Genomic DNA, 26,737 nt, shown 5'->3' with positions numbered 1-26,737 from the left:
TTCTTTTCTTTTCTTTTTTTTTTTTTTTAGTGGAAAGGTCTCGGTCCGGGGTTAGGCTCTGTTTGAAACTTTAAACCTTTTTCATGCTTATTTGTTTTATGATTCGGCAGGGCACTGTGTTTACACTAAGAGTGCAACATCTGGATTAGATAATTTGTTGGGAATTAACCGAGCCCGAATGCTTATCGACCCCATCTGATTACATCTGTTTGATGTTTGGGTGCTGTGTGTTTTTTTCCTTTTTCTCAGCATTATTCTGCAGCCGGCTCACAGTTGTGCTGTAGGTTTCTGTTTGATGTGTTTTCAGACAAATGGAGGATTAACATTGTACAGCATTAACCTTTCCTCTAATCACCGGCAGCAGCAGACCCTCCATGAACTGTCACACATCTCCTCCAGTCACAGCAGTGCTGGCCTTTCCATAATGGCTCATTCCCAATTAAATCTCACTGGTAATGTTTGACTTTCCAGTGACACGAGAGGCTGCTGGAGTGGTTGTGCGTTGCATTAAAAGGAGACAGTGGCTGATTAATATCAGTATTAATATAAGAATAATCTACACCCTGATGATGTTAAGAGAATTTACATAAAATGCATACAACATAACGAATGAAATATCACAATTGATCACAAAATATGCAGGAAATTGGTGACTCATGATGACTCTCTGATGATGATTTCCTGTAAAGTATTTCCTCCCCGTTTCCTTTCTTCCCTCTTCCCCCGTGTTTCTCTCTCTCTCTCTCTCTCTCTCTCTCTCTCTCTCTCTCTTAATCACTGTCTTTCATGTATATTTTATTAGCTGTAACCAGCAGCTAGAGTACTTCACTATTTCACACAGTTAGTGAGTTAGTTGTCCCAAATAGTTCAACAAACTTGACACGGCCATTAGGGGCCTAATTGCTCTGCCACTTTGGGTTTATTGGGGTTTTTAAGCATTAGCTGCGCAAGAAATCCTTAATCCTCACTGAGTCCGTTAAGCACCAGAGTGGCTGCATATTTCCATGTGTTTAGGTTATAGTTGTTATACTATCGGACATTGTGCCACGTCGTTTGTTTTAATATCTCCCGGTTTGGAAGGGCGGATAGGGCAACTCTGTTAGCGTGACTGCTTTATGGCAATATTGGCTTTACATGAGTCTTGCATCAAAGTGATGAAATAGCTTTATTAGGAAGAACGTAGTTTGTTGGAGTAGCCATGAACAGACATTTAACCTGCAGGGGTGTAAGAAAATATCGATACCCTTGAGAAACACGATATGTTTTGTGATTTTTAATTAATAGATTATTAGTAGCAAGAGGCTCAGATTTCACAGAAAATTAAAAAAAAAAGTTATCCAGATTTTATGCATATGGTTGATTAAACTATGACAGTTTTACCAAAATTATATTGAAAAAATTGCAATTTATCACTTTCCTTACAGTATCGCAATATAACACCTGTCTCATGATATGTATTGCATCCACAGATCCTTGTCAATAAACAGCCTCACTAACCTCTGGGTTTGTCTTCTCAAACGGTTTCTTAAATCATTTTCCAGAAAACTCTCTATTTCTAAATATATCGCACAATAAAATATAATTTACTGTGATAGATCGTATCCACCTACCCTCTCTTTTTTTATTATGTGGTCAAGGACGTCTGTAACGTTCTGTGTTGCTGCTGTCTCGTAAATAATGCCATGTGACTTAGATAATAGCTCAATAAACACTTTAAAGAGAGGTTTCTCAACAGCGAGCTAATGGACACACGATAGGACATTTATTCCTGGCTGTTATCCATGCTACTGACTCTATCAGACTGAAACACGTCCCCCCTGGCCTCTGTCGGGCTTTATCTCCATTCTACGATCCATTACAAAGCCGCCTGCTGCCCCCCTTGGGTGATCCGCCCCGTCCCCTCTAATCTGGCCGAGCTGCTGCGATTCCATCACTCCCGTCGAAAAACCACACAGAAAGATTAGTCGGACTCCACGCACAACAGATGTGTCCGACGCTTGATTTGTGTGTGTTTTATTGACTCTGGCCATCTGTTAATACAGTTGCTAGTTCCTCCTCGTGTGTTTGTTGATGCACACAGACAGGGGAGCCGAGTGCCAGAAGAAACATCCAGCAGAGGAGAGATGAGAGATAGAGAGAGATAGAGAGAACGGAGTCGGAGGGAGGAGGGTAATATTTCAGAGAAGGCTGCTGGTTTGAGCGTTAACCTGCGGCCTGCAGTATTCCTGCATATGGAGCAGAAGCGTTTGTCCTTGTTTTCGGGTTTAGTCGGAGCATTGATTCGGGGCAGAGTTAGATGATGAATGAGTCTCAGATGTTCAGTGCTTTCGCGAAACAGTAAGAGCTTAAAATTCTCCTCTAGGAGGAAAGTGAAAGATTGCTTTAGATATCTGAAATTCCTCGCGGCACCATTCCTCAGATTCCCTCTCAACACTGAATGCGCATAAAGGAACAGTTGCTGTCAGCATTCCTTGGATTGTCAATGTGTGTGTGTGTGTGTGTGTGTGTGTCTTTGCATGCATGTCCCTGTGCATTGCAGGGATTTCTGGCCATGCAAAAGGACGATAATGCCGAACAGTTGCAGTCGCTTGTGTTGCGTTGTTGTTTTCCTGGACATTCCACCCCAACTCTTCCTCAGTCCCGTGTCGCTCCTCCACTCCCATGGTGTCTCTTTCCCCTCTCCTCCTGTCTCATATAACACTTGTACGAATGCCACGCAAGCCACGGAGCTTATGAAAACTTTTGCCTCACATTAGTTATCCGCTGTCTTAACAAAATGCCTAAAAGGTGAGATCGATTGCATCTTGAAGCTTAACTCACTCAGCGAGAATTACATCATTTAGTCATCACAATCTCGGACAATATTTTTACTCCGATCAATCATCTCCTGGCCTTCCTTGCTCCCACCCGTCTCCTGTGAAGCCGCCCGTTTGCCCGCTGAATGTAAAGTTAAACGTTTTTTTTTTGTGTGTTTTTTTTTTTGCATCTAGCTGCCTCGCTCTTTACGACGGCAGCAGTGTTGCCTCTCGCCACCCTCTCTGCCGTGTCATAATGATGCGATTCCTTGACTCGGGCGTCACTCGGCCAGTTGAAAACCCCCAGAACTCCATGTGAACCTGCTGAAAGGGAGGTGGCGTCCGGCCTGGGTAAACACAGTGCGGAGGGGGAGCCAGGGACACAGCCTAGTTGGTCCTAAACGTGGAGGGAAAATGTGCAATAACTGGTCCTGTGGGGAAGTGAGCGGGGCCAAGGCTAACCCTCACACAGGCTCGCAGGGAGCAGGCGTTAGGAGTGAAGTTGGATCGCAGCTGCTCCGAGGGACGTATAGGTAACAGACGGGATTTGGACCTGGTTCTTGCAAACAGGAAATCACTTTCCAGTTTGGCAGTATCCCATTTTGCGGCTCAGCAGAGTTTAATTCACTCCTAAGTCAACCTACCAAGTAGATCTTCTTGAAAATGAAATTTGAAAATAACCATAAAATTGCTACAATAACCTATAAGGAAGTGATTTAGGATCAGGTGTGTGTTATCATTTAATGAATTGCAGTTTTACATTACATGTTAAACTGAGAGCAAATTGACCCCAACTCTACAAGGGAGACATTTGAGCTCCACATGGACATGCACTGCTACTTATGTATCCGCCCTTCGTCCTGTACGTTCACCCCTCCGCAGCGGTATGGATATCGCCCGTCATGCTTTTCACCTCACTGACTCTCCGTTCCCCCTTCAACTCTGACCGTTTTAAGGTTTAATCACAGTCCAGGCCAGCAGCAGGGGATCGTGGGAGAAAGAAGAAAAAAATCACACACACACACAGGGAGAACACTGTATTCAGCACAGAGCTAGAGGCGTTAACAGTAGTTGTGTCTATGCGAGACTCGGGTCACATATTCAGAAATAATTCTTAGTGCGTATTCTAACCTGCGTGAGGTGTCGGGTAGGCTGGTTGCTGCCAGAATGACTCCGATGGTATCGGCAAGATAAGTCTACTTAAATGACTTTCACACACTTCCATATGTTTGTCTGAACTTGTTGTCAGCGGTAACCTCCACCCAAACCATCGATCCACGTAGACATGTCTACAAAGTCCAGTGTTTATTTTTACCCATATGTGGCAGGTGAGTAAAGAAATGCCGGTGTAAAACCTAATTAGTTTATTTATAGATTGAGCATGTCATTTTTGAGTCATCGTTAAGAAAGCCTAATTAAATGGTTGGAGAGAATCTGTGTTTTATTTTCTGAGACCTGTTACCAGGCAATGATAGCTAAATATGCTGAAGTCATCCGCTCTCCCCACACTGGCCGACCTTCTTCTTTGTCGTCGTCGTGTTTTCAAGACATCAAACCCTTTTGAACTTGTTCTGGTTCAGTCCCGTTGGCTCCACTTCCCACCGCACTGCTACCTCACAACCTCCGGGAAGCAGTTAATGCTTTAATTGGCACTTAATTAGTTAATTGACCCCGGTGTTGTTGGGAGTCGGGGGAGTAACGGGGCGATTTGGGGCCGCAGGTGAGCGTGGAGAGGATTGGCCCAAGGTGCTTCCTGTGTCACATCACCAGTGGAGGTACCCATCAACCCCTTTGAACCGGGACACAAACACTGGAAACACTTTCATCGGGGCCGATGTGTCATCACAGCCGGGTCCCATGTATATGTATGGGACTGTCTGAAAATATACAAAGTCCAATTTGCCCGGGACAGGCCAACCTCAGGATAATGAATCACATGTGATGTGTATCTGATATGCAGCCTGAGTCATCACCAGATGTTTTAACAGGATTACTTCCAGTTCTGGAGAAGAACAGTGGACTTTTTCAAAGAGAAACCAACAGCGAGAACGACTAAGAAGAAGAAGTCAACAAACATTTGCCGCTGTGACGAGTAAAACACAAGAGTTCATAAAAAATGCTGTGCTGGAAGGCAGACCAAAGTATTTCTTTTGTCTATAATTGAGGGTGCACATGCTAAATGAGAGGAGTTTTGAGGTCAAGTACAGAAGAGGAAGTAACTCGGGCACCGGGCCTTTGGATAAAAGCTTACAGGTGGAACTGAGGACGGTCATGTGTAAGCAAGCTGTGCTGCTTGTTTGTTCTGGTGTCTGTTTGTATGTGGAAAACGCAGCTCCCAGCGCATAATGTGTTTGCTCAGTCGAAGCAGAGCATGTACTCTGGATAGCATTCCCTGTCTCTTTCGCTCGGCAAAGACACATATGAACGCTGTGTGAATGTGTGAATCCGTGTGCAAACCTCAGGACACCGACACACAAACAGAAACACAAAGGCTTGCTGTTTGTTCTCTGTAGCTCGCTCGCACATATGCAAAAGTAATTCAAGTTTTTAAAACTTGTCTCTCGTCCTGCTCGCTGTTTTCATAGAAATTAACAATAGTTTTCTGGGACTCGCGGGGGGGGGTGGTTGATCTGTGTGTGGGTTCCTGCTTTTAGCCCCTGTGTGTTTGCACCCATGTGTGTGTGCATCAGAGAGGGACGCCCAGCAGGCCGTGTTGTTGTAGGTGAGGGTGAGGAGCCCCCTGATGGGCAGCTGTGGCAAAGAGGCCAGCTTTGATCAAAGGCCCAAGAAGAAGAAGAAGAAGAAGAAGGGGAGGGAGGGAGGGAGAGCAGCAGGCCGTCCAGAAGAGAGGAGAGGTGAAGCAGGGCTGCAGAATGGAGGACCGGGGATGACGGCGGTGGGACCCTCCCAACCAGCAAGGAGAAACACCTGCTTCTCTGCTGCCACCTCACACGCTGGACTACACGCAATACTCCTCTGGCAATACTCAGATATTGTAACTTGTACAAAATAGTGCCAAAGGTCTACTAAAAGTGAATTTTCTTACCATTTGCAGCACTGGGAGCATGCCAGATCTGACTCCATCTCTGATTCAGATTTCCTCCTCTGGTGAGATGAAGAAGAAAAAAAAAAAAATAGAGGACGCATGCTGCGGCGTTTTCCAAGTGATTGAATAATGTATTTATTCAATATGGCTCTGGGCAGCGTATTGATTGGCGACAGATTGAGTTACGCGGGGAAATCTGTGGGAAGTCTCGCAAAAAGGAGACGACCTAACCAAGGGCATGTGTGCAAGGAGCCATGTGGCCAGACAAATGTATTCAGACCAAACTCACGTCGCTTAGGTCATTCTGGCTTCACGTTTGCCTTGAGGGAGGCGTATTTAATTTAGGCCCTCGCTTCTTCCAAAATAACACGCTTTCCTTCTGAGCTCTCTGGCCTTCCTGATCATATTGAGCTGAGGATGACTTGTGTTCAAAATGTTTTTGCTTTAATTGTTTTTTTTTACATTAAAGGCATATTTATTGCTAATGGAAACGTCACGGAAATTAACGGAGACACTGCCTCACACTGCTGGGAATTTGAATATTTTGTTGTAATGAATATTGGCCTAGAGGGTGTTTCGCTCCACTGGAAATTCTGCCAAGCTCTGGAGCTGAGAAATTAAAAATGGAATAAACTCATAGAAGTGTAGTTTTTGAAACACAAGGTTGTGTTGAAAACAAGCCAGCTCTCCGTGCCAAGCTCAACTACAAACATCCCCCCAAATCCAGACCTCGGTGGCTCGACACACTGAGTGATGAATTAAATGTGACTGAATAAATGAATGCAGTATACGCACTTCAACCTCCGTCAGTTACTCATGTCAGGTAGCTCATTCTGGAAGGAAACATTTGTAGAATATGTTGGCTATAAGCTGCCTTTTCCCTCTTTGGTATAGAGGGACTGATTAACAACTTAACAACATTAATTATAGCGATGATGATAATAATAATAATTTTACACTTTCTTACACACCCTTGCACATCTCTCTATTAATATACACATGACACTAATAATATACCTGTTTAAACGTACTCTTATTTTTTTTGTTTACCATATTTGATTGTACATTTTTATATTTTCTATTTTTTAATTGTCTCATACTATTGTTTATTGTTGTGCACCATTCACAGCAAAATTATTTGTATGTGAATAAACAGTTCTGATTCTGATTTATATAATACTACTAATAATAATTATAACAATAATAGTGATTATGATAAAGATAAATAATTGTTTTGTATTTGTATTCTACTATAAGCTAAACCTTTGTTGTTTATTATCAGCATTTAATTTTGTTTCTGCTTATTTATGTAATTAAATAATAAATGTATTATTTAGATAAATTCATTGTTAATTAATTGACTATTTGGATCTAGACTGTATTACTTAAATCAACGATCTCAAGCTAAGTAGGCTGATAAAATTCCGATGTATTGTTTTAAGTCTTTCAGAATTATGTAATGGATGATGTTATCTGGTGGCTCAGGAGTTGGTCCATGAATCACAGTCCGCGTCAGTGACTGTATGGAAATGGAGAACATGTGTTTCAGCTCTCGTGCAGTTGTGCGCTCTTAATACAATGGAGAATTATGTTGTTAACCCCTTCATTCACCTGTAATGTTTTTCTTCTTTTATAGTATAATGAATGTGTTTAAATTAGGTTAAAGGCGGATTAGTGCAGGAAAAAAAAAGAGTTAAATCCGGCTTCTGCTGGACCTTGAAAATGGGTGTTAAATAGCAGATCAGCCTTTGTTGGCAGGAGAAATGCTGGATGCCGGAGTGGAGTTATGACAAATGAGGGGGGGGGGCTCTGCCTGGCAACAAGCAGACAGTTAGAGGCTGTAATTTACCTCACAGGTCCTCGCGTGTCATTAGTGTATCAGACTACTAATGCTCTGTAGGCTCGGAGTGTCTATCAGGACTCTGTGTTTTGCCTTAAACTTTCCTTGACTGAACTTGCTTTACAGATGTCAGATCACCTCATTAGGGTCAAGAAAACTGGCCGATTTTGCGCAGAAATATATTTGCGTTCATAGAAACGAAATCCGCCCCCTTTGCCACAATTTACATATTTTACAAAAAGGCCAATTTTGAGAGCGAATGCGTGTCTAAGTGACTCGTTATGGATGCGGGATCTATTCGGCCGGGTTGTTCTTCATTGATGCTAAAACGGACATTGACTTCCGTTATAATTATGGCTGTGTTGATCTCCATAGAGAGGAACAATGACGCTCGTCGGGCCACAAGCCCGAGCCGGCCGCTCTGCATGCGATGGGAAGCGCCGGTGCTGCGCAGAGCCGTTTATTGTGGTTTCAGAGGAGCACCGAGGCCACATGCGCGGCCTGTCCTGCATGATGCATGTGCGCCTTGTGGGGTATGAGTAGAAAAAAAATAGAAAAACAACAATTAGACATGAATGTGTGTGTCCAAACAAACGAATCAAAGGCCCGCTTGTGTTTGTGGGAAGATGACTGGTGGGGGAGAGATTCTCTCTCTCTCTCTCTCTCTCTCTCTCTCTCTCTCTCTCTCTCTCTCTCTCTCTCTCTCTCTCTCTCTCTCTCTGACCCCACGTTTGAGTCCTGCGGTGCGAGGCCGAGACACACAGATGGGCTGCAGTCTCTCTTTCTGTCGCTGCTCTCCCTCTTTCATTATCTGTCTTTTACTCCCACATCGATTCATGTGAATTCACTTTAATTCGACTCGATTCAGTTCGCTTCGATGGTTGCTGCCTCAAATGCTGGTGTGATTATTTTTTTTTTAAAGTGAACTAAAAATATCTCTGTAATAAAGCAGAAAAGACAAAAGTGCACAAAAGCATCTTCCTGTCTGCCTCCCTCCCTCCCACAACAAACAAACAGCAGTCAGTCCACGCCTGATGTCCCAGACGAGCAAAAATACAGAGTTGTTTTGGCTTTCCTGCAGACACGTGAGGATGTGGTCGCGCTCCATCAAATATAATAACAGGACCAAACAACTGTCATGCTTAGGTCATTGTCCAAAAACAATATGACGCGTGATGATTTACTTAGGCTGTGCCTCATGTTAGAAAACGGGTAGCGAGAAAGAAACATAAACACCAACATCGACAAGATAGGACTAATTATAAGGGGAAATAAATCCCAATGACTACCCGGGCTGCATGAATACTAATTTCTGTCTTGTGTGATTTATATTTACATTTGAGGGCACGTTTCAGGGTATTAAAAAAAATAAATCTAGCTCTGGGTGAGCTGTGACGAACATGCGTTGTTCTCAAACTTGCACTCATAACGTGTGAAGTCCCCCCCCCCCCCCCCCCCCCCCGCACGCACGCAGCGGTCGACAACCTCACGTCCCGACACCGAGAACCGTGTGAGCCTCAGCCACCGAGTCTCTGTCCCGCTCAACAACCTCCCAAGCTGCTCCGACATGATATAAAGCTCCAGAAGTGCATCGAGTCTGAATAGACCGCGAGGGGCCATCAAAGGCCCCCCCCCCCCGGGCCTGCGCGGCCATGGGTCTGTGTTCGCCAGCCTCCGGTGGTTGAAACGAGGCGGTGCATGGAGCTGGAGGGGTGGAGGGGTGGGGGGGGCAGGCTCCCACTGCATTAGGCAGTAATAGGTTTGGGATGACTTAAACGATTTGTTGACCGGGACAATAAATCTGTTGTGTGTTTCTTGGCATGCTGAGGGGAGGATTACAAGTTGTCACACAAAGGAATGCAAATTGCAAGCCAAACTCTCCGAGAGGCCTGTGGAGTAGCCGGCTATTTAGGGCGTTTGTGCGGGTCCGTGCTCCTCTCTCTCACTATTTTATGTTTCTCTATTAGTCCTAATAACTGTGAAGGGCCTGAGAGTAGCCACTGTATTCATCCCAAATCAATGGCCGTCCCCGCACCGGGCCCTATAGACCTCCGCATTTGCATTCTATCGAGATGACCAGCAGGGACAATTGGCGTTAAGTCTCTTTCAGGCGGCCAAATGGAAATCTTGAATCCTAAATTACATTTTTTTTTCTTCTCGCGGCCCTTTTTCTAAAATCCTCTTTCCATAATATCATTATTTTTCTCACTGCACACCACGAAGAGACCAAAGGTGAGATTAAATATTTATAGACATATAGATGTACATTTTCTTATCCCTACTTTTCTTCTTTTTTTTCTTTTCTTGTCCCTACATGTTATTCATTTCTTTATTCACTTATTTATAGGGTCACTTTTCACTTTCGGTTCCCTGTGCAGTGTGCACCCGTATAATGGTTTTCACCGAAGCTGAGTTTGCAGTTCTCAGTCCTCTCTGTCTTCATGCACACCTCCCCCTAGCGACGGCGGGCTGAACTGCAGGAGGACGGCAGCCTCCTGCAGTTCAGCCCGTCTGAACGGAACAGTAGCGCGGTTCATTCTCTGTTATGTGTTCACGGGACCACGCCGGACCATCGGCCCCGTTTTGTCTCGGGTCTCCTCGGGTTAAATCGGACTGCTCAGCGCGCGCCAACTTTCTGTCAGTCCGAGGCCGCGTGGACGAAACCGCAGGACGCGGATGGACGCAGAGATAGCGGAATTGTTCCTCTCAAATCTCAGCGGCAGTCGCTCTGACCCACCGCCACTCAGGGCCGAGAGATATCACACACGGCAGCAGCTGCCGGGTCAAGTTACTTCACTGCATCCAAGCGAACACCCGCGACAAAGACTGCAGTCGTGATGAATTCCGCCATAAAACCAAGCGATTTGAATATTTGACTATTTCAGGCTTCGTGGATCAACATGAGACTTATTCATAAAGGGATTTATGAAAGTTAAATTCCATAAGTGTGACACTTTAGCCTGCACGTATAGGTTTTATCTACAATAATAGTATTACTAATTATAAGCAATAAATGTATGGGGGGGAAAAAGGCAACTTTATCAGCTCCTTCAAGCCTATTAGATTATTGTAGACCAAATGTAATTCAGCCTTTTTGTGGGTTTAGTGGGCTACTCAGATATCTACATTTGCATACAGCAGATTATTGAAAACAAGCAGAAGGCCTATACTGTATGGGAAAAAAAAATATCATTTTAAATATCTAAAAAATCACATGCGTATTTGTTTCAGTGATGCTGATGGTCTGTTATTTCTGGTGAGACCACAGTGCCGGGTCATGCACGGTGTTTTAATCGTTTTTTGAATCTTGTAAAGTGAAGCTGCTTCAGAGGCCGATCACCTGATTCCTGTAATGAGCCCTGATGGCTGATTCAAAACTGTGATTGAAAGAGTCAGTTCCATGTTTTCGCTGGGCGGAGGCTTGTTTTAATTGGCGATCAGTCCGGAAAGTGTACACACACACATTATTACTGCACACACTTCTACTTCCAATTACACACACACACACACACACACACACACACACACACACACACACACACACACACACACACACACACCACACAAAGAACCTACAATACTCAGAATTCATTATGCATTGTTTTGCCCAAGGTTAGCGTACCTCTGTGCCTTCTCCCCCGCTCTCTTTTTTTCCACAGCACAGCAGAGATAGTTTAATTAAAGAACAACATTATCTTAGGGCAGCTGCACTCCTCGCGGTGAGGAATGCCTTGTTTTCAGTGCTGCGTCAGGAGAGCGTGCCACCTTCACTCACTGCTGGCTCTACCCTCCTCTGTTCTATATGGCCCGTGCTCTGTCAATAGCTTGTAATGGTCGCGATTGCAAAACATCTCGTCACATGAGGGAGTTTCAATGATGTTTTACAGCCCCCCCCCCCCTCCCCCCCTTCGTACAACGTTTTAAAACGAGGCCCAGTGTGTGCAAAAGCGTTGCTTAATGCCAAGGACCATTATTTTTTAAATGCACACTTCAAGACGGAGCATGTGTGTTCTGATGCGTATCGTAAAGTGGGTACTTAAACACAAGGCCGCAGATATGGACTGGGATACAATGCTGCACCCATGGGTCTGAATACACTACCAGCAAACACATGTGAATTTATATATAGACGAGAGAGAGAGAGATATTATCCAGACGCAATACATATTTGGAGCATTTTTGTGCAACATATACTGTAGCTGTAGCAACAGACAGATGTTAACACAGAGGGTTGACAAACAGACAGACAAGGTCAATGCATTTGCATTGTTATTTATTTGCTTTGCGTTGTCTCCGTGTTGTCGGTGATGGTGTATCGGTGCTGATCTGTCGGCCACACGATGTCTGAGGCCGCGCCGCTTAAACAAGATTTGTCTCTTTTTTTTTTTTTTTTTTCATAATCAACGTGATCGTAACCTCCTGCAGAACAAAGGCGTGAATATCCATTTCCAAGGAAAAGGGTGAGTGCCCTCTCCATGCCCCCCTCACCCCCCCTCGGCCCTCGGTGTACTGTACTCGTTACCCTGGTAACCCCATGGGCAGAATGCAGATCAGGGGGACCAACGCCGCGGCCTCTTGTCTCCCCTCACAATTCACCCTGATGATGACTAACACTTTTGTTCATGGAGAGGGCAGGTGGGAGTTACAATACGCTTCAAATCATTGCCCACCCGAGATCTCCCCTTTACTCTCCCTCTTTAACCCCCCCCATCTTTATCTTTCCTTCTCTCTTCTCTTCATTCCTTCTTTCTATCTTCCCATTTGTAAATAATCAATTTCTCTTTCTTTATTTATATGTCTCTTTACCCTCCTTTTTTTTTTTTTTTTTCGTCCTTCCACTCATGGATGACAGTGAGTCCCGCAGAGCTCACTCACAGCAGACGTGGCGGTGGTTTGCGAGAGGTCAGTGTTATCTAAACAGACCCATTGGGCTATTTGCTATAGCACCCTCCATCAGGCAGGAAGCTCTGAGGAATCAGCCCATCACTTCAATCAGCCACGACAGCATACAATGAATTTCTAATGGCCGGAGTCGGGGCGAGGGATGAAATCAGAGAGACGGAGAGAGAGAGAGAGAGAGAGAGAGAGAGAGAGAGAGAGGGACAAAGAGGGAGAGGGGTGAGGGAGGACAAGAGAGCAAAAGATGGAGGAGCCGGAGGAGAGTCCATGTCAATGACCACTATGTGGGGGAGTGAGTTGTTTGTTTGTGGTCTGAAACAAACAAGTGATTGTTGAAAGTGAGGAGATGGACTGTGACTGTGTTTGACAGTGAACTGTACAGTACATGTGTGTGTGTGTGTGTGTGTGTGTGTGTGTGTGTGTGTGTGTGTGTGTGTGTGTGTGTGTGTGTGTGTGTGTGTGTGTGTGTGAGGCTACATCCATTCATGTGTGCCGTACATGTTTGCCTGTATACAACGGGTTTCGTTTATGTGTACAAATATACACACGGCATATTTGCAGCACGCATGCATTTCTGCGTGCACGTATGTGTTTATTGGCCCGTGTGCAAAGAGAAGCAGTAATCTTATCGCTGTTCAGAGGGTAAGTACATGTGACAGTAGAGATATACAAACTCTTGATCAATATCTTGATAGATTGTCAGATAGTGACTCATCGGGCAGCTATGGACAATTGCTTCAATATGTATGTTTTCCTGGTCTGTGCGCAAGGCGGCTTGGCTAAGCTCCACCATCCACAGCTCGCGGTCCAAAAGGCGAGCGCGGTCCAGTCTGGACTGACTGACTGACTGACTGACTGACTGACTGCAGCCGGCCTCTCGCCCCCCAGCACAGCCTCTGCCCTTTGACCACATTAACCGGCGCAGTCAGACTCATCTCCCGGTCTCCTCTTATCACCTGGAATCAAACATTAAAAGAGGGAGGGAGCCAGAGTCACTCGTAAAGTCAGAGAAATATGGGCGCTGGAGGGGGAGAGGGAGAGATAAAGAGGGTGAGAAGCAGAGAGGGGGAATTAACTAGAATAAAAATAAGGGAACTGCTATCAAAAGGCTGAAGAGTGCAAGTAAGGGAAGCAGAGGAGGACGAGTGAGGATTGGTCTGCAGGCAAAAAGAGGAAGAAAGTAGATTGGATGGAGCACGATTTAAAAAAGAGAGCAACACCACGCTCATGTCACCTCGTCCCGTGATCCGGCGCTTCCTGCCTCTCCATTTTTGGCGTCTAAAGTGAGCAGGGCGGAGTTCAGCTGTAGGCAAACAGGCTGTTTTTACGAGTACCATTCCGCAATTACCCGTTACCTTGACTGTCGTGGGTTTTAAGAGCGCCGTGGCCTTGGAGTTACCTGGATACACCTGGAGGAGAGCGATAAAAAGGCCCGGGGGTATTACAAACGCAGGGTGGGGAATGATCTCCCTATCTGAGCGGCCGCGGTCCGCCCCCAAAAACTCCCATCTGTCTGTCTGTCTGCTGGCGCCCACACACACACACACACACACACACACACACACACACACACACACACACACACACACACACACACACTGCCTATCTGTCTGTCTGCCCGCCTGTCTGCCTGACTCAGTGTGTGCTCTAACAGTCAGCTAAGCCTATATATGTTTCTCAGCCACGCTCTCCTCCATACACACACACACACACACACACACACACACACACACACACACACACACACACACACACACACTTGAAGATTTCAGGCAGGCAGTTTGCTGATAGTGATGGGTAGGAAAATATTTGATGTCCCCAGCTTGGCCATTTAACATTCTCACCCTGTGCTCTGACCTTAAAGAGTGTGCATGCATGCATACGCCGTGCGTGGGTTTGTGTGTGTGTGTGTGTGTGTGTGTGTGTGTGTGTGTATTTTGTCTTCATGTGGATCAGCGCATTGCATCGCTGTGTGTTTGTCCACTTAGCCCAAGTTAGCTGGTCAGACCCCCAATGTCCTATTCAGACACACGCACACACGCACACACACACACACACACGTACACACGTACACCGTCCTATTAGCAGGACTTATCAGAGCCCATTTGACCTCCACCTTCTCCCTGACCTCCAGAGGGTGGAGGTCTGCATCCCTCGGGAGAGCGGGTCAGCGAGGCGAAAGTGTGTGTGTGTGTGTGTGTGTGTGTGTGTGTGTGTGTGTGTGTGTGTGACAGGATGGGGGACTGCTCTGGCGTCTGACTGAAAGCAAACACTGATGGTCAAACACACACAGCCTCCTCCACCTCCTTGTATTCTCTCTCCGTCCTGCTCCTCAGAGACGAGCAGTGCGTCGTGTCACTCCACCTGTTTTTACGTGTCAAGTATACAAGGAACATTTCAGTTTTTATTGTTAATTAAATATATGTTAGGTGGACTTTGGCTACAGCTTCATGAAGTCATTCTTTATTGTACCTACTGTAGGTAAAATCCATATATAGCTTCTTCTAAGAATACATTATTTTTTGTTTTAGCAACAGATTTCATTCATACTGTCCGACAAAACCTGGCAACTAAAACTGTTTTATAGTGTTCTAGCTTTATTATTCATTCTTCACGGTTGTATAAAATGTAGTTCTAATAACAACAAAAAGATGTAATTTATAGTGACAGCCACCTCTGCTTCTCCTCCAGGTCCCTCTGATGGGACGTCTCCGTCTTTGTCTTAGGACTCCAAAGCCAAATTGTTCCTCATTCATCTCCAACAAAACTACCGCCAAATTTACCATCCATCCAAATCTGCTCCACTCACCAGCTTCCAGCACAATCATACGACCATTTCCGTTTTCCCCCCCCAAAAAAGTAGCTGACGGCATATCAAGTTGTGGTCCTTTCCCTTGTGATTTGTTTCTCTGGGTGATATCTGGGACTGTTGGAGCTGGACTGGAAAATGCAAGCATATTGCTCCAATTTCCATTGTGTAAACTTTAAACATAATACGTTCCTTTTAAATCTCCTACCTCCCACATTCAAGTTACCAGTTTTTCCACAAACGGGACTTCTGAGGCGTTCGACGGAGCCAGACGTTTGGGCTGGAGAGTCGGTTTTGCCGTCCAGATTAGGTAAATTTCAAATCGGGGAAAAGTATCTGCTGCTGTAGAGAAATGGGCCTAAATTAGAGCGGCAGTGCTTTGGAGGTCCTTTCCCCCCCCCCCCACTGTGCTATCCAGCAGACAGGGTCGACTATTGAAAGGGAACAATAGGGTTCTTAATCAGCGGACCTTTCCCCCCATCGCCAGTTCCTGGGTCAACTGATGGCCCACACTGCTTTGTCGCAAGTGAACGGCATAAAATATATGTTTACGAAAAGGAGAATTAATCACAGTGGGTATCTTTGGATAAAGTCATATTTGTTGTTTTTTTATACCCTTTCTCCAGTTCCGTGTGCGAGGGCTTTCATGTGGCTGTAATTACCATATTTCATTAGCGCGTGGAGTGTCACCGCTGGAGCATCAAAGCGGTTGGCTCTTCGCATGTGCGGCAACCACTGCCAGGGAAGTACACAACTATCTGTTTTTTTCCCAGAATAAATTCGCCCGCGCCTGTTTTTGAGTGCACTCTCTCCCTCAAGCTGCTGTCGATATCAAAGAGAACCCATTCCGCATGTGAAGTGCCCCTTGTGCAGAATAATAAAGCAGTGCATCATGGCAAAAAACTGTGAAACACAACACTCTCACCACCATCCTTCAATGCACACGCAAAGACACACACACACACACACACACACACACATGTACACGCAAGCACGCGCGGTATTCCTCTCTCCTTTGTGCCTACTTTGCTCTCCTTGGTACACACTCGCTCCTTCTACCTCTGCACTCAAAACAAACTATTTTGCCTCACTGCATGTTGAAATATAGAACCAGTGGTGCAGCATATCTGTATTTTGTTATTCTCGTACTTTAAGTTTATTTCCGACACAATATATGCACGTCGTTTGTGTTTGCTCCAGCACATAAAATGCAATACATTCAATCTTTGGGGACGATAGGATTACGATTGTCTTTATTATTGGAATCCCATTAGAAAAAGATCCAAACTAACCATAAATGGTAAAGATAAGTCACATATCCACCGCCTGATACAGCTTACTCCTCTATCTCGTTATCTACAAACTACTAAAAGCACATAAAAGAGCCGTACTGTCTCATTGGTTGACATATTCCTTTAGTACAAAGACAATGACCTGCTAAACTAAGGCAGTGTAAACATGGCGAGCATGCTCAGTGACGTCCTCCAGAGATTGCAAATGCGGTGGCTGAGTTGCTTCAGAACAAACAATGCTGGTCAGGTTCATTGTAACCAGAATAAGTCACCCGGTGCACCAGTGTGACCCGTTTGTTCTTAACATTAGCATTAATAAGCTATAAGTCTGTAGCTAAACAGGCAATCATTTTGCTACAATATATAATCGTTGGTTTTCCTAACGGAATTGATACATGACAAATAAAATAGCAGCTTCGTCCTTTAATTACTGTCCCTTGTTCATTTTTGACATACGTTTTCATTAACAAGCAATATATCTTTTGATAGACCTTCACCAGATGCCGTCTCGCCTTGGAGACTTGCACCTGACCGGTGCTGAAGCACCACAAGGCCACAGCTCAATCCCACGGCTCAAAGCCACACATCTTCAAGGGGACTCGGACAATGGGGAGCGAATAATGTCTCAACCAGCACAAACACGGATGAGCTGCGAGTTAGCGAAGCTCACCAAACACCTTACGCTTGGCCTCTCTCCGCTATCAGCGGGATCATCTAAAAGGGAAGAAGCGCTATCTGCTAAACACACTTTTGTTTTCCCAAAGCTTTATGGCTTCCCTCGGCTAGACGGGGAATCAAAGCTCTCAGTGGAACGTGGGGTGACATCCACCACACAGGACACGGTGAGGGTAGACAGACGTTCCCAGTCATTCATAATTACAGATCCAGTGTTAAAAAAAAGAAAAGAAGACATTTGGTAAACATCCCTCAGCAACAAACCAGACAGAGCCCACGCTCCTCCAGTGCATGCATGTCTTGCCACAATAGACCTGATTAGCCGAGAGACAATGGGTCGCGGTGAATGCGAGTCCTGTATTGTGTTGGCGTGATGACAAACTCCTCAGCGTGTTATTGCTGTGATCGGTGTGCGAGCTGCAGCTCGGCAATCAAAGCGACACACACACACACACACACACACACACACACACACACACACACACACACACACACACACACACACACACTCTCACACTTAAAATGCTATGAACGGCTCCAGCTGCCTGGGATCAATGTTCACCTTGGCTCCGGTGACTTTCACTCTCTTGTCAGGTATTGATCAACGACGAGGCAGAGGCGCTGAAATGTGAAAACACTCCTGCACTTGTGTGTCTTTCACTATTGTGCATTTCTTGTTTGTTCAGTAATTGTAAAGGAGTATAAGACAATAGCTTCTAGGTCCAAGACCTTGGAGAGATCCCTCGTCTTGCTCCTATTTCTTGCTCTCCATCATCCCAGAGACTTAGTGACAGCAGCGTAACATCCTCTCAGGGCAAACACAGCAGTTTGATTCTTAATCCTGTTACCAGAGGTGATTTTTACAACTTCCTGGTCCCCTTTCAGTCAAGTCAATGGGTCTGAAGCCTGATCCACTGCAGGCCTCCTCAGGCTCAGTAAGCCTTAACCTTGGAGCCCCCCCCCCTCCCCAAGAGGCCCAAGCCAACAGGGAGGGAGGGGGGGAGGAGGCAGGCCAGGGGGTGTCGGAGGTGTGTGTGGAGAAACCAAGGACCTGCCACATTATATGCTTTAACATGACTGGCAAATCCAGCACGGTTAAACAAACTTAACCTTCATTTGTGAAACGGTGCAAATCAAAGGGCAAAAAACGACTTGTGCAAGTAATTACCACCGGGGGAGAGCAACAGGGTAAAGGAAGAATGGAGGGGTGGGAGGGAAGGGTGGGACGGGGACGAGCTGGTGGTGGTCGGTCTCAGGGACAGCCCGGCATGAACAGGTTGAATGGAAGGAAATGGGAATCATTTAAGGCGAGGGGCATTTTTAATGAGTTTGCTCAGAAATTGATTTTCCACTGTAATCTTTTATTTATATGCGGCGGGCGGCGTGTCCCTGGCAGAGTGAGGGTCAGCCCTCAGAGCGCCCTGTCAAGGCCCCCACTCCTTCAAACAACACCCCAAAGTCCAGGGAAAATGGTATTCTAGCGAAGGCAAATATTGTCCCGTCTTGGCTTAAGGGGGCGAGAAGGCTGTTTGTTCTAAAAAACTTGCCCTCGCTCCCTTTTTTCACTGTTAAGGAGGAAACTATTTAAAGAGGGGGATGCTCTCTTTAAAAATACGTGGAAAGTTCAAATCAAAGCAAAATCAGCTCTCTAATATTGATTAGAAGCATTTAATTAAAACATCTTAAGAGGTTTTGATAGCATCAGTTTAAAGCTATATGTCAAAATTAAACTCGCTGTACTTTAAACATAGTTAAACTACATATTTTGCTTATTTCACTTTATTTTTACTAGTTTATTTAGTGAGTAAAATGTAATGTAAAATGAGTCAAGGCTGACCTCCAGCATACGGCATTCAGCTGATACATTTCAGTGACTCAGGCCAACAGAAATGATAAAAACTCTTTACCCCATATCATAAAACAAGCCATAATGTTCCTTCCATTTTCATTACGAGTTATTACGCAATCAGACATAAATGTCCTTGTTTTAAAAGTGCTCAGAAATTTGAACTGAGTCGGCATAAAATACAATATAAATTAGATATTCTTTTAGATAATTAAAAATTTCTTGTAAAAATACAACCTAAAAGCAAATAGTATTTTTGTGTCTCTGATATTTTGTGACAGAGATCAGTATATTGTGATACACATTGCAAAAGATGCTTGAATAATTTAAAAGAAATATTTTCTACATACATTTTGGAATATTTGTGAATATATTCATATCTCAATATTTTGTAATGACTTTAAAATACAATATAAACACAAGCTGTGAACTATGAGGAATACAAAGTTGAAATCAGATCAGTAGGTCCAGTTTTAATTGGCTTATCTAAACTGTACAATGAAAAAATGATTTATTGGATTAAATATCAAGTCATATTTTATTGTATAATTTTTAGTTTTTAATATACATATTTTTTATTCAGATATGGTATCCATAAAGCAACACCTTGCTCTGGTTCTCATGCTCTGGTGACGAGGCCTTTAACCAGGCTGGCTCTGTGCTGCTGCTGAAGTTATCGTGTGACGCTAGCGCCACTTAGTGGTAAAAGTGCCAACTACAGCAGTGTGACACATTTAGTTTGTTTCATTTAAATTCTCTTGAGTGGTCACTATGTTGACATTATATTTTGTGTTAAACACATAATAATAATAATAATAATAATAATTCTATACAAAGAGAACATTCTGCTTTTAACCACTATGTAGTTCACCTGGAGCACCTAAAGGGGGCGTTCAGACCAATAAAGACTACTATCCTAAAATCCGGAAAGTTAAGTAATGCTTTTTTTTTCTTCTGTTAATGAACTTTCAGCTTCCCATGAGACATGTGGAGAATTTATAGACATTGTTATAAATCACATCGCATGGATATTCATTATCAGAAGAAGATTCCTCCGAGCTAACCTCTACCTGTCACACATATTTCACCCTGACATATTGTAATGTATAACAGTACAATCAGCTGACATCATCAATAACCTCACTATGCCTTCAGTTCAATTTGGTTTTGACCACGGAGGTGTTACAGACTGAAGCACCAAAGCTCTTCATTAGAAAGTGAAGATGTTCTTCAGAGCGACGTGAAAAGCCAGTCACTATAATTCATACAGTTCATATCATCAGAGTGTCCTGACTGCGGTAATATCTTCTCTGAAGGAAAAGATGCGACCCTCTCTCTGACTTACCCGCCGGTTTCCTCCTGCGGTCTGATGGTTTCTATTGTACGCTGCATTACTCTGACTGGCACTTGTCTAATGCTACTGTAGTACTTGTAGTAGAGGCTCAAGGCGAATGGTGTTTTCCTAGTTTTATCCAGCAGGTGGCAGATTGAGATCACCTGTTGCACACGTTTCCCCCCCTTCTGCACTCACTTTCAACCACATGTGCTTCTAACTTGTAAGTTATGTTTTTAGTGCATCATTAATGGGGATTAACTGTGTAAAAGAGTTGTTTAAATCACAGTCTGACATAATGTTCACTCTTAATGCAGTCAATAAAAGCATTAGTATGTTAAACAAAGCATGACACACACTGATTGTTAACACAGTGGCTTCCTGAATGTGCATTGATGCATGATGAATATTGATGCAGTGATTAATCAATATTCAAAATATTGTATTCTAACATTTGGCCATTGATGGTGCAACCCAAAGGCTCTGTCTGCTGGAAGGAAAGAAATCTTGAAACACTTTTTTCAAGTTTTCAAAAGTTTATTTCTTTTCATTTATCTTCAAAAAAAAAGCAAGAAAATATACTCTTTTCTTCCACAAATAATAAATATACAATATTTTTTTTTATGAACAAAATGCACAATTTACAAAAAACGGTGGCAACAGAGTGCTCCACCTCCTACAGTACTGTGTGACTGTATGCATTCAACTCATTTATCACCGAGTTATAACTGCTATTAGTACATCCTACTCTCATTGTTAACGTCTTGCTTTTCTATACAGTATTACAGTTGTTATTCGCTCAAACTCATTACATTGTCTTCATTGTGCTATGTGTTTGTTATTCTACCATAATACTTTCACGGGGCTTGAAGAACACGGTCCCTCCTCCTGCGTTGCGGCTGATCGCTTTATCTCACACATTCTGAGACTCGACGAGTTCGCGAAGACTCCGGCGGGCTGGAGCCGATCCCTCCCCGTAGATGGAGGCAGCTCCTCCGTCTCCTTTCCGCAATGTGTTGATGGTCATTCCTTGTTTATCACGGTCCGCTAATCTGGTGTGGAGGCAGTAGTGTCTGCAGTGTTTTGTCTGTGAGATAACGCTGTCCTGGGGTCAGGAGGTGAACAGCATGTGTGTTAACAGCCAGGCTAGAATGCAAGACGGCGTGAGTGCGCGGTGGACCGAGGCCGAGCTGGGGCCGGCCAGGGTGGAGGGAGCCGGGCTTGGTTGTCGCTCTGTGGCAGAGATCTCCACCCGTCTGTGCTGCTCCTGATGGGTCATCGGAGGCTCCACCGTCACGTAGCCATTGATTATCCTCACGTTAGGTGGCGTAGTAGTGCTGGAGGGGAGAGGGCAAGAAATCAGGGTCGTTCTGGTGGAGTTAAGTGACAAATCCCTGCAGTAAACTGATCAACAACATATCTCACCTGTCCCCGATGCGAACCCACAGGTCGCTGAAGAGGCGGGGCCTCCCGTGGCCGCGGTGAGCCTTGCGAGGCCGCTTGTGTCGCCCGAATTCCTCCAGCTGGCTCAGGCTGTCGGGGAGCAGAATGTGAGGCAGCTCGTCGTCCCCGAGGCCAGGCGCGCTCTCTGCGTAGTCCAGCTCCGGCTCTGACGGACTGGTCAGCCAGCTGTCCGGAGACGACGTGCTGCTGTCGGCGCCCTCCTCGCCGGACCGCGCCGAAGGCTCTTTAGCCGGTTTGCTCCTGCAGGAAAATAACAGATGGAGAGGATATGGAGTCAGTTTATACTCATGGAAAGCCCACTCAGGATTTTTTTTTTTTAGACCACATGAATTATATGCAAAGGTATCAATAAAACCTTTGACTCATAGATGGAAAATAAGGAAACTTTTTGAATGTTATCGTTTGTGGTTTCTGACTTCTACTGCTTTCCACTCATCATGTCTCTACTTCAATCAAATGACGTGGACGCCTCGCTCTATAAACGCTGCCCTGAGAGGCAGAAATATCCAGCAGGCGACATCAGAGGAAGTGACCGTGCTGTTGCATCAAAACTGACATCTGCCCCAAAGCAGACCACCCAGAATTGCCAACCTCCCTTCGAAAAACTTTTGCCTCGCTCCTCTTTCTTCCAGCCATTACTCATACTCTCTCCTCTCGTCTCCTTCTTTAACTGTCAATATGGCTCGCATGTGACCTTGTGTTTCAAGCTAGAACATCATAAAAGCCCATCGCACACATCATCTAAGGCAGTCGCAGTGAAACGAGCCGTAAAAAGTCCAAAATACAGGATTTGTTATGCGCGTGTCAAACGTTGATGTTCCTAAATCATTCTCAAACATGATCATGGGGATGGCTTTTAGTCATGATTTCTACAACTCGCTCATGATTGGTCTAGTCCCTCCGGTCATCATAAATTTGATGGTCTGCTCTTCTACTTCTACAGACATGAACCCCCCCCCCCCCCCCCCCCCCCCTCGGTCAGGGTGATGATAGCTCCAGGCCTGCGGTCAAGCTACTGTGGAGCCAAACCCACCTCCAGCCCACTCCGTCTGTCAGTCATATAATAATACACCCTTTAAGACCTTTTGCCAGACGGGCCGTAACACTCACAGCTCTGAGGCTAACAGCTTTCCTAAACACCTCTCATTCAGCCATCTTGTGGTGTTTTTCCTTGGCCTGTCTTGTCACCTTCTATCAGGGATCTAAACGTGTCTGCGCACACGTAGAAGTGTGCGGTCCTGTGGTCGTGTGTGTGTGTGTGTGTGTGTGTGTGTGTGTGTGTGTGTGTGTGTGTGTGTGTGTGTGTGTGTGCAGTGTACGCAAGTGTTTCGTGACCACAGTAAGTCAGTCCACTTGTCAGCTTTGAAGCCAGAACCACTGGCTAAAGCCCAGAACTCTGCAAACAGGGCGTGGGGAGATAGGGAGCCTGCGTTTACAGCTGTAGTTTGCACAGAGAAGTTAGTAAAAGCCTTGGATGGATGGATGGATGGATGGATGGATGGATGGATGGATGGATGGATGGATGTATTCACTGTTTTTTAAAGGAGTGTCCCTAGTTGTTTCCAATTTTCGCCCCCTAATTCAAGTGACTTTCTTTACTTTAGTTCATCATGGGACCATGGATCAATCTCTTAGGTGAGAGGGGAGCTGCTCTGTGCCAAGGAATGGGGTTGCACACACACACACACACACACACACACACACACACGCACACGCACACGCACACACACGCACGCACACTGAGGCATTAAGAGGGATTGTGGAAGGTTGTTGTGAAGTACTGCTGCAGGACGCCAAGCCTCCGTGAGTTTTAAGTGTGTGCACAACCCTCCTTGGCACGGTGCATCCCTCCACTCACCCGGCTCACACATGGGTGAGTGTGTGTTTGTGTTGACCGCGGTACCAGTGGCTGCTGAGAACAGGCAGAACCCCCCCCACTGGCAGCTCGCCTTTGGCAAGCAGGGGAAAGAGAGGGAGGGAGGGGGGAGGGGGGGGCCAGAGGGGAGGAAGGTGAGGGAGTTGATGAAGTACAATATCAAAGGATTCCTGCGCAGCTTAGTTTTATTTGTTGCAGAGCACAATTTGGACCGTATCGGCGCTGCGCTTCAATAAATCTGCCGAGGTTAAATAGCTCGACTCTGGAGAGAATGAGACGGATGTTGCCTGGCTGAGCTGATGTCCACGTTTATCTGCTCGCCTGCCAAAAACTTAAGAGTGCACAAATGTTTTGTTTCACAGTCCATGTTCCCGTACACTGTGTGATGCTAGCACACAATCACAACCCTCTTTGTCTTTTTCCATTCATCATCTTTTTAGGATCTAAAGTGTAACCGGCATTTGATTGGACGCGCAAAATTGGAATCATCCGTTGCTCGTGATTAGATTATGTTTGTATTATTTAGCCTGCAAAATAAAATGCTAAACTATTATGAACCTCATCAGATTCGGGGATGTCAAACAATCACTGTATTTTGTCATTTACTAACCCAAGCAATCATCTACTTCTCTTGTGTTTCAACAACAGCTTTTTTCGGTTTGCATCTTTGTAACCACAGCACTTTAATCAAATGACATGCTCTGTGGTCCGTTCCGCTCTTCTCTGCACACTCACTCTGGGACCGGCTCTTGGTGATCGGGGGGCACCTGGACAATCTCGTAGCCCTCCTGCCTCAGGATGTCCAGCACGCTGTGGTTCCCCAGGAAGTGACCTAACAAGAAGACAAGAGGCCAAAAAGTCACGACAGATCCAAGAGAAGCGAGACGGAGTTAAAGCCAGTTTTCAGCTGAGCACGCATTTTGTCTGAATGACTGAATATAACCTGGAGAAAAAAAAACATTTTGATGCTTTTAACAGCGACTTCAGCGTCTTCAAACATTGGACCCCCCACCAAAGACGATGTTCATCCATCCAAGGTGTAGGGATACTTATATAATGTGGCAGTTCTGGTCCTGTCAGAAGCAAGAAACCGGATTGTGGAGGATCTGTGAGATGACAGGGACCATTCGGATCCTCTGGAGCCCACTCTGTAATGACCCCATATTGTCAGCACTCAACCTCTTGTCCCGTCTCCTTGCATACGATTCCTTCAGACCGACATCAAACATGCCCCAGCCCCACACTGATAGAAGCTGCTTCTTTTAAAAAAAAAAAAAAAAAAAAGTCTCCCATCAGCCGATAATCCTGCGTGTCACGCAACCCGGCTACACACACGCTACACACACACACCCTAACAGAAGAATTCGCATCCAAAAATGTTGCAAACACGCAGGAATTCACACACTCACACACACCTCAGCTCTCCTCCGCAGCTTATTAACGACACGTTGACAATATTCAAGCCTCTCGTTGGCTTTTTTTTTTTTTTTGTCAGGGCCTTCTGCTCCCACTCAGCTCCTCACCCCCCTCTGCCAATTTTATCATTACGATGTTCCTGATCATTCCTGAGAGTCAGAGAAAGAGGCACGCGGTGATACACTTTCTTGGCAGCCGAGTTCAAAGGCAGCGCTGGGATAGGCGGAGTGAGCCGAGGCTTCTGACAACAGAGTGTCGGCGAGATGGGATCAGATGGGATTACACAGAGGGAGGGGTGTGAGTTTGTGTTTGTGTGTGTGTGTTCTTGTGTTGCTATACATGTGTAGACAAAATATGTTCGCAATTGCAGATTGAGGATGCATTTCTCATCCTTCTCAGAACTTTTTCAGGTACTTAAACTGAAACGTACGACAGTTAAAAGTGATCTTGTCAATGCAGTTCAAATTACATCCTTTCAATAACCACAACGTGAAGACGTGTTGTTTACCATAATTTGGTAAACCTGTTCACGTCTGCAGACCATCAAAAATATACGCTATATTTATTTTCCGACAGGGAACTAAAGCCTCCATCCATGTTCTCGTTAAAGCTGCCAGACTCCTTTGAAGTCTCGTTTTCCTTTGCATAAAACGGGAGTTGCTGGTCCTCAATCAGTTTATATTTGATGTTGTGTGACCGTACTCCTGTCCTTTTCTCCAAACTGCAGGCGCACTGACCGCCATCTTCTGTAGGTTCTACACTGACTATGGATAAGTTCCTCATACAACTCCACTTCAAAAAAAAAATAATCAAATTGTCCCTTTAACCTTTTCTCTGGTGCCACCATCAGGTCAAAGATTACATTTGTCCAATACTGGAACACATTATATTTGATTGACTTTAGCATGTTAGCATGTGAGCTTGTTAGCATGTTAGCTCAAAGCATTGCAGTGCCTTAGTACAGCTTCCCAGAACCACCAGCATGTCTGCTCTTAATCTTGTTATACTGACAAACACCACATTTGCCATATATGGTCGCCAGCGTGTGACGCCGAAAACTGCAAACAATATACTCTATGGTTGACATAACATACAGTAAGCAGTAGCCTATAATACTACAGTTAAAACGTAATGATACCTGAAAAAAGTCCCCTGCACAAATACCTTAATTACTTCTCATTCTTCTCTCTTTTCCTTCATCCCTTTCTCCTAAAAAGAGTCTGGGGCCAGAGTCGGCTCATTCAGTGGCCGCATGCTGACAGATTCAACCACCCTCATATCTGTGTCAAGCAGCTATTTCATTAATTCAGAGAAGAACACCTCCTGTGTGTGCAGCCGGGTGTGAGGTCAAGCTGACTGTTTGATGTGCTGACTAGATTTCCTCCGCTCATGCAACAGCACACTCAGACAGAGCAGTGCGTTTGTGTTTATTTGTGTGATGAAATT

The 26,737-nt window shown here is 45.0% G+C and overlaps 1 protein-coding gene across 1 annotated transcript in view; it reads right to left on the bottom strand.

Annotated features, from left to right (window-relative positions):
* Positions 1–21,096: 21,096 nt before the first annotated feature.
* trabd2b (TraB domain containing 2B) overlaps positions 21,097–26,737 on the bottom strand; it is a 59,204-nt gene continuing 53,563 nt past the window's right edge. The window contains exons 5-7 of the mRNA XM_068707229.1: positions 24,611–24,707; positions 21,961–22,239; positions 21,097–21,872 (exon numbers count right to left, since the gene is read on the bottom strand). Coding sequence (XP_068563330.1) covers positions 21,647–21,872; positions 21,961–22,239; positions 24,611–24,707 — 602 coding nt within the window. The 3' untranslated portion in view covers positions 21,097–21,646. The remainder of the gene's footprint in view (positions 21,873–21,960; positions 22,240–24,610; positions 24,708–26,737) is intronic.

Source organism: Cebidichthys violaceus, unplaced genomic scaffold, assembly GCF_023349555.1.
Source record: "Cebidichthys violaceus isolate CVI_PGR_0920_01 unplaced genomic scaffold, fCebVio1.0.p SCAF_13, whole genome shotgun sequence".
NCBI classification, from domain to species: domain Eukaryota; kingdom Metazoa; phylum Chordata; class Actinopteri; order Perciformes; family Stichaeidae; genus Cebidichthys; species Cebidichthys violaceus.
This window is presented reverse-complemented; position numbering and strand designations above follow the sequence as displayed.